This window comes from Macrotis lagotis, chromosome 5, assembly GCF_037893015.1.
Source record: "Macrotis lagotis isolate mMagLag1 chromosome 5, bilby.v1.9.chrom.fasta, whole genome shotgun sequence".
NCBI classification, from domain to species: domain Eukaryota; kingdom Metazoa; phylum Chordata; class Mammalia; order Peramelemorphia; family Peramelidae; genus Macrotis; species Macrotis lagotis.
In genome coordinates, this window is record NC_133662.1 from 232,187,563 (window position 1) to 232,195,435 (window position 7,873).

The following is a 7,873-nucleotide window of genomic DNA, read 5'->3' on the forward strand; positions in this document are numbered from 1 at the left end:
ATTATTGGATGAGGAGAGAAAAAGCAAGGGAGTTTATTGATAGGCATTTAATGTATGCCTTTACAAAACTATTCAATAGAACTTTACAGGTGCATATTGTCTCCTCTTTTCTGTTCTTCTCTGTCTATTGAAATGTCCCTAATTGTTGATATATTCATGTTCATAATAAAAAAGAAAATGTCTAATAGGTCAGAGTCATGGCAATTTTTTGTACAAAAGAAACTGGGAGAAATACAATGATAAATGTTTAGAGGTCACCCTTCAATGACCAATGATTCAGTTTGTAGAAGACCATCTTGTTTTAATATTGGCTTGAGGTTTCTCTGTGGCCTGGGATTTCCTCTTCTTCCTATTCTGAGAGTCACACATCTTTCTCCCTCATTCATCCTCGGTGTCCTGATGCCTCAACTCAGATGGGCATAGGTAGAACGGTCCAGGGGAATATGAGATGCCAAGATAGACAAAAGCCATGAAGAGAGACAGAAAATTGAAGGTTCAATGATCCAGCAAACCCACAAAAATTGCTTAGTGAAACAAAAAGAACAATAGGGCTATCTGAAGGCTAGAAAAAGGAAGAAAAAGAGATGGAAAATAGGAATACTATATTCTTTTGACCTGATAAGTAAAACACACACACACACACACACACACACACACACACACACACACACACGCCCAGGCAGGGGAAAAATTATCTTCTTTCTCTCTTGCATTTCAACTAGAAATGGGGATCCTCCTCACAGGACTAGTCAGACCAGATTTTATTAATTTCTTGCCCTTTTTTCCTCCAACAGATGAAGTGTGAGTGAGGGAAGATGAGGTTTGCCCTGCCTTTCATATTGATATAGCAATCTGTGTTTCCATGGACAAGATAAGCCATCATCCTCATCCTTCAAATACTTTCACTTCCCTAGTCCTTTAAATTCCCTTATCTTCTTCCTCAGTCCCCCTTCCCATCACCAGCTGTCTGATGAATCTCTTGACCTGGAGGTACCGCTAGCACTCAATTCAATCTACTCCAAGCAGAACTGACTTTTTTCCCTTTAAACTTGCCTTTTTTTCCATTTCAGTTTTCTTTTAGACTCTCCTCATCTTTTCAGGTTGACAGGTTCGAAATTTCAGAGTCATCCTCAACTCTTCTCTCACTATTTCCATCCAGAATACCCCTTGAATGTTCCCTTTTCTGCTCTTAAATGGCCATCACTCTGGGCAAGTTTTTCCTCATTTCTCACCTGGACTCTTGGAATAGTTTTCTGCTTGGCCCCTTGTCCTCTCCAGGTTTTCATCTCCCCAATCCATCTTCCACAGAATTGGAACTGACATTCTTCAAGCTTATGTCTGACCACATCACCCATCACCTCAACAAGCTCCAGTATTTCCTGTACCATTCCATATTTGTCTTCTGGATCTTTGAAAAGCCAATCCCTCTAAGACTCTTTCTCCTTCCCTCTATGTCTAACAGTCCTCACTATCTTCAAGGCTCTACTCAACTGCTATCTTTTATAAGAAGCTATTCTTGATTCCACCAGAAGTTAATTTTTCTCCCCACCATCTGGAATTTCTGTAAATTGATTTTGTAAATCAATTTGGATATTTACTTCTCTGGTTTTAGTCTAACAATTAGAGCATATTCTATTGGACTACAAAGTCCTTCTGAGTAGAGAGTTGTTTCATTTTTGTCTCTGGGACCACACCACTTAGTACAATGCTTAGCATATGGTAGTCATTTAAAAGCTTGTGGAATTCCAATTAATGTTGTAGAGAGGATTACTGATTTGGCTATATCATTGGCCTCAGTGGTTCCTCTCATGGTTTCTCTCACTCACTTCTTGAGCAAGTTACCAGTTGTGGCTCCAAAGAAGAGTTGAGAAAATGTACCAATACTCTCCATCTGTGAAGATAGAGGATGTGGAATGTGGAACATTGCATAAACTGTCAAATATGGTCATTGTGCAAGTTTTACTGAACTTTTTGTCCCTTTTAAAAAAATTTTTGTTGTTTGGGATAATTCACTAAATAAGTAATATTCAGAAATGAATGATCTTGAAAATATATTAGCAAAAAATAACTTCAAATTTTGAAAGGACAGCAAGTTATTTGTTAACATCTCCAGCCTTCTCTGTCACATTTAAGAGCCTCTCATGTTCTCAGAGGTAAAAATACATTCCATCCATCTCAAACACAGAAGTAACTATTTCATCCCAGGTTGGTCGAATAGACAATATGGTGGAACTGAAATAACACAATAGTATAGAAACTGAAAATCCAGAGCAGTGAACCCTACCTTGGATACTACCTAGTTATATGTACATAAGAAAACCAATTAATCTCATAATCTCAATTTCTTCATCCATCAAATGGGGATAAAAAATACTTCCTGAACCTATTTCAAAGGATTATTGAGAGAAAAGTCCTTTGGAAACTTCAAAACACCCTAAGATTGGGAATTCTGGACTAGAGAATCAAGTATTTGATTATCTTAGAGAGTATGAAGTTCAACACAGACTCATTGTCCTTCCCAATGCCTTTCAAATCTCCCTTGGGATTTCATCTTCCCAGCAGGCAGTGCAGGAAGTGGTCCACCCATAACTTCCACTCACTAATAGAAAATTACAAAGCATAATACACAGTCTTTGCCTCAGTGAAGTTCTTTACAGTTCTCAGTTTGTTCTGCAGACCCTCTTATGTCATATCAGCCTTGGGTCAGTCTTAAAGGATGACCAGGAAAGAAACTTTAGATGGATTGTCCAACATCAAAAAGCTAAAGGCTAGCAGAGTCCAAGTGGGAATGCCAAGGTGGACTAGATGCATTTCAGGAATTTATACATACATTCATTCATGGTCTTCCTTGCATCCCTTTAAGGTGACATAGTAATGGGTAAATGCTCATAATACTAGTTAGAAAACTGAAACACAATGAAATAACAGACTTTTGTCCAAGGATTTCTATTCATTCAATATTCCAGTTTCCTGTCTCTAGGGCAGAAAGAGCCATCGCCATGTTAGAGCTGGCCCAACTCTAACATCTCAGATAACATCTCAGAGGGAACAAAAGGGATGAGGTGGGAGAGGAAGCAAAGAGAGATAACGGGAGTCTTTTGGGACAGGTTGAGTCTAGAGGTAAAGAAGGTAGTGAAAAGGACCAAGAGGTAAAAATGACCTTAATGATTTCTGGGAGGAACAGAAAGGATTCTTGGAGGACAGTAAAATGTTTAAAAAGACTCAGAAAGTAAGAAAAAGGCAGAGTATGAAGAGCTTCAAAAGTCAAAGAGAGAATTTTATATTTGATCAGGGAAGTGATAGGGTTCCATTGGAGTTTATTGAGTAGAGGGTAATATAATCACTAGGAAGATCGCTTTGACAGCTGAAGGAAGGATGAAATGGGAAATATGAGAAAAAGAGATCATCTATCAGGGTAACATTATTTAATTGGGATATAGCTAAGATAGATTTTCTTACTCTATAGTTGAATTCTTGAAAAATATAGGCACAATAAAAACATGGAATTCAGCATTTTTTTATTCTGAAGATAAGAAGCATTACACCTAGGATAGAATTTCAAACAAATTGACCATCAAACTGGCCATGTTGCCATAAATTTCTCAGTCAACAAAAACATGATTTTTAGATTATGGCTAAATATATTAAATTTATCTAAAGGGTCAGAGCTGGTATTTGATTTGGCTAGTCTTGCAAAGAGTGAAACTGAATTTTAATTTGGGCACTTAGACACCAAAGAAAGCAGTTTCACATCTTCCACATGTTTTGAAATAGTTCCCATTTTTATTAAATCTTTCCTGTCTCTCCTCTCTTCTCCATTTTCCCTAATCGTTCCTTGGTATAACTCCTATGAGATAAATATTTTTGGTCAGTACTCTATTAACTATTTCATCCCAGGTTGGTAGAATAGATAATATGGTGGAACTGAAATAACACAATAGTGTAGAAACTGAAAATCCAGAGCAGTGAACCCTACCTTGGATACTACCTAGTTATATTCACATAGGAAAACCAATTAATCTCATAATCTCAATTTCTTCATCCATCTTCTCCAAAAAGTGATTAAAAGAAATCGCTACTCTCCCATGCTTTGTAAGTAGTCATCCAGACTCTTCTTAAAGGTCTCCAATGAAGAGGAAACCCTCTAAAGTTTGATGTAATCTATTCCAGTTTACAGGACTATAATTATTAAGAAGGTTTTCCAGGGGCAGCTAGGTGGCAGAGTAATGGTCCTGGAGTCAAGAGGACCTGAGTTCAAATCTACCTCTCACATTTGGGCAAGTCACTTAACCCCATTGCCTTGCAAAAAAAAAAAAAAAGGTTTTCCTAAAATCAGGACTAAATTTTCAATTGCCACCAATTGCCCCTGGTTCTGTCCTTGGTACCCACCCAAACAGTACAAATCTATGTTCTTCCAAAGGATAGACCTAATATTTAAAGACTGAAACCTGGTTCTTCTCTTTTTCCTACTAAACTCCCAAGTTCCTTCAACTCATCATCTTATGATTAGATACTTTCAATGTTTGGTTGACTCCTCTTCCCATTTCCCCCTTCCCAGTGTTCTGCATAAATCATAGTTCCCAAAACTGACTAAAATAGTCTGAGTGTGGTCTGCCCAGGCCATATAACAGTGACCCTAATGCCTCTCTACCTCTGGAAGCTTGTTTTTCAGTCAAAAAGTTCTTATTGGTTTCTCTTTCATCTTGCCAGTTCAAAAGCGAGATGGTCATACACTGAATCTGGAGTTTTTATTCCAGAAACATTGTTGTCTAATGATTCCAAACCCATCTTCTATAAAAATAGCAGAACCCTGCTCTCAACTCTTTTCCCTTGACAGAATAGAAACCATGGTGAAAAGATAGGGATTTTTAAATGTTTATTCTGAAGACTGTTTAACAAATTCTCAAGGAATCTACAGGTAGCCCCAGAACTCCAAGGAGCATAAATTCACCTGCTACTAGGAGTCTGTATGGGGCATAGGTGCCCCTCCAGAAGTACAAATTGTACCAATAAATAACCAAAGCTGCCACCAAATAGTTTACATAATAAGTTTTCTCACTGACAAAAAAATTATAATGGGAAAATCAATTTCAGAAAATCTTCAGTTCTGCGAGCTCTCCTCCAACTGCAAGTTTTTGTTTTGGCTCATTTTTCTTTAGGATTCATTGCCTAAAGCTCTGAAGCTCTCAGTTCAATTCCAGGTAATTCACATAATTTTGAACCCAGTTTTCATTGGGGTTGGCACACACCTGACGGCCTCTTTTAGTCAGGAACCTGTGAAGTGAGAGAAGGAGAGATGAGAGATCAATGAGTTTTTCACCTGGAGAAGAAGAGAACTTCTTCATATTCCCCCCACACAAAACATTGACAACTTCCTATAGACTCCTGGAAGGGATTAAGGGACAATTCCCATGTTTTGCACAATTCCCCTGGTCTTTTTGAGTCAATCATTTCCTCCCCATTAAGGAGTCCCTTTTTGGAAACCTCTCTCCTAATATCAAGCTCCTGTTGCATCAGGTGAGAATAGTTCTTTACACAGGGAGCAAACCTTGTTCTGGGACTACATGGACTATTCCTTTGTAGCCAGGCTTTATCTTGGTTGACTGAGCTATCCATTTGACCAAGTATCAAAAGATTCCATTTCCTCTTTTCAACCTCTTTCCCTATATTCCCTAGAGACAATGAGAAGGTAGATACTCACACCACAGCTGGTTGAGAGCACAGGCTCCTGGTCTCATAATAGTCTGCCACTAATTTTCTGGGGATTCGTTGGCTAACATAGGAGAAACAGCAGGAGATAGGAGGATCAGAAGCTACTGCAGAGAAAAAGGGAAACAAAGGATTGGGGTCATATATTTATACTATACATTCAATAGTTGCTGACTATGTCCCATGAAAATGTTTTTCATCACATATAGTGTAGATGTCAAATCTCCCTTTCCTAGTTCTTTCTATGGTATAATTCTCACTATATAAAGAGGAGAGTCAAACCTGTTGTTCCCATTCCATAGATCAAGGGAGAAAACATGAAAAGGAAGAGGTGCAAGGATGCCAGAGATAAGCCCATCCAACTGCCTATTTTTGAGAATATTTTTGTCCTTGCCAGAAGGACAGTTAGTGATCAAGCCAGAACTAGAACCTGGTTGGACTAGAACTCAGTCTATTGCCCTTTCTGCTCTCTTTTTCTGCCTTAAACTCATATATTAAGCAGCATAAATAGTAAAGGTTAAATTAATGCTTTCAAATTCAATCTGTCTATTTCTGTCCTTGCAGCTCCCCCACACACACACACACACACACTCTGACCAGATCCTAATAATCTAATTGGTCTTAATCTCTGTCCATCTTATGAGCAGAGCCTGGGCAGCAGAGAGCTCACTTACTTGGAGTAGAGGAAGCTAGAGAGCTGAAGACCATGACCATGAGGATGGAGAGGGCAACCACAGAGTTCTTCATGATCCTGGAGAAGCAGAGTACAAGCTAAGGACTCTGAAAATCTATGCCTCTGTCTCATCCCTGAATCCTCTCTATATATGTGCTTCTGGAAGTAACTAGAGAACTAGAAAGGGAATGGAAATTTGATGTCATTAAGAGAAAAGTAAGTCCAGGAAATGTAAATTTGCATGTCAAGGACTGAGTTGTAGTTTCGTCATGTGAGAAGAGGTGGGAGGTAGGGATGGGGAAGAAGTTAGAGAGGGAAGAAGTGTGTGTGGCATGGTGACAAGAGTACCAAGGGGGAAGTAGTGAGTTGGAAATATCAGAGGCAGACAAAACAGATGCAAACAAAATAGGAAGGAGAGTTGTGTTGATAACTGATTTGAAGGACTTTTAATGTAACATTCCTATTGCTTTGACATTATAACTACCTATTATCTTAGGATTAGAAGGGCTCTTAGCAATCATCTAACCCAAACCCTTCCTATTACAAATAAGGAAACCGTGCCACATAAATGTTAAATAACTCTTTCAAGGTCTCACTGGTAGCAAGAGGCAGATACTGAATCTGATCAGAGGGGTGCTAATTCCACATCTTTCCATATGCATAGCTAGGCTAGTACAGAGAGAGAAACAATCTTTGGTGTTTGTATGAATCCAATGGAAGAGGTTGGTGCAAATAGCAGCAATGGGAGGAAATGGAGAATGATGATTCCTTCCTTACTTCTGTGTCTGCCTTCTTATCCAGGGATAATAAAAATATACAGTACTTTAAGGTTCCAAAGAACCTTGACATTTGTGGTTATTAATATTAAATGTTAAAGTTTGCAAAGCTCTTAAAAATATTGTTGCCATCAGTGCAACAATCAGGCACAATTTGGGGGTATCTGCAATAGAGAATACCATCTGTATCCAGAGAAAGAATTGTGGAGTTTGAACAATTATTTAAAATTAACAATTATTTTAAAAATATTAAAATTATTTTAAATGTTACCTTATTATGTGATTTTGTTATCTCTTATACTTTATGTTTCTTCCTTAAGGATATGATTCCTCTCTCATCACATTCAACTTAGATCAATGCATACCATCAATTGCATAACAATGTAAAGACTAACAGACTGCCTTCTGTGGGGTGTGGGGGGAGGGAAGCAAGACTAGGGGGAAAAATTGTAGAATTCAAAATAAATAAAATCTTTCTTTAAAAAATGTATTGTTGCATTTGAGTCTCACCACTAATCTATGATGTGCATGATACATATCTATCCCCATTAAAAGGTAAACTCCATGAGGACAGGGTCTCTTGAGGTATTTTCAAATTACATATGATGTCATTAGGGACTCATTGAATCTTTAAGGTAGATAGGATTGCTATTATTATGATTATTTCATTCATTAAGAAACTGAGACTTGAAAGAAGACTTGGGTTCTGTTCCCA

At 38.1% G+C, this 7,873-nt stretch overlaps 1 protein-coding gene across 1 annotated transcript; it reads right to left on the minus strand.

Annotated features, from left to right (window-relative positions):
- Positions 1 to 4,867: 4,867 nt before the first annotated feature.
- LOC141490120 (C-C motif chemokine 4-like) lies at positions 4,868 to 6,552 on the minus strand. The gene is made up of 3 exons (XM_074190381.1): positions 6,384 to 6,552; positions 5,702 to 5,816; positions 4,868 to 5,274 (listed from the first exon to the last, which is right to left on the minus strand). Exons 1-3 carry the CDS (start codon positions 6,454 to 6,456, stop codon positions 5,187 to 5,189), a joined length of 276 nt encoding a protein of 91 aa, XP_074046482.1. The 5' UTR covers positions 6,457 to 6,552; the 3' UTR covers positions 4,868 to 5,186.
- Between the last annotated feature and the right edge of the window lie 1,321 nt (positions 6,553 to 7,873).

Excerpts from the sequence above, each read along its gene's own strand:
- LOC141490120 (XM_074190381.1), bottom strand. The coding sequence starts at position 6,456 with ATGAAGAACTCTGTGGTTGCCCTCTCCATCCTCATGGTCATGGTCTTC. Across the intron at positions 5,817-6,383 it reads TCTAGCTTCCTCTACTCCAA|TAGCTTCTGATCCTCCTATC; the intron begins GTAAGTGAGCTC and ends TTTTCTCTGCAG. Across the intron at positions 5,275-5,701 it reads TGCTCTCAACCAGCTGTGGT|GTTCCTGACTAAAAGAGGCC; the intron begins GTGAGTATCTAC and ends CTCACTTCACAG.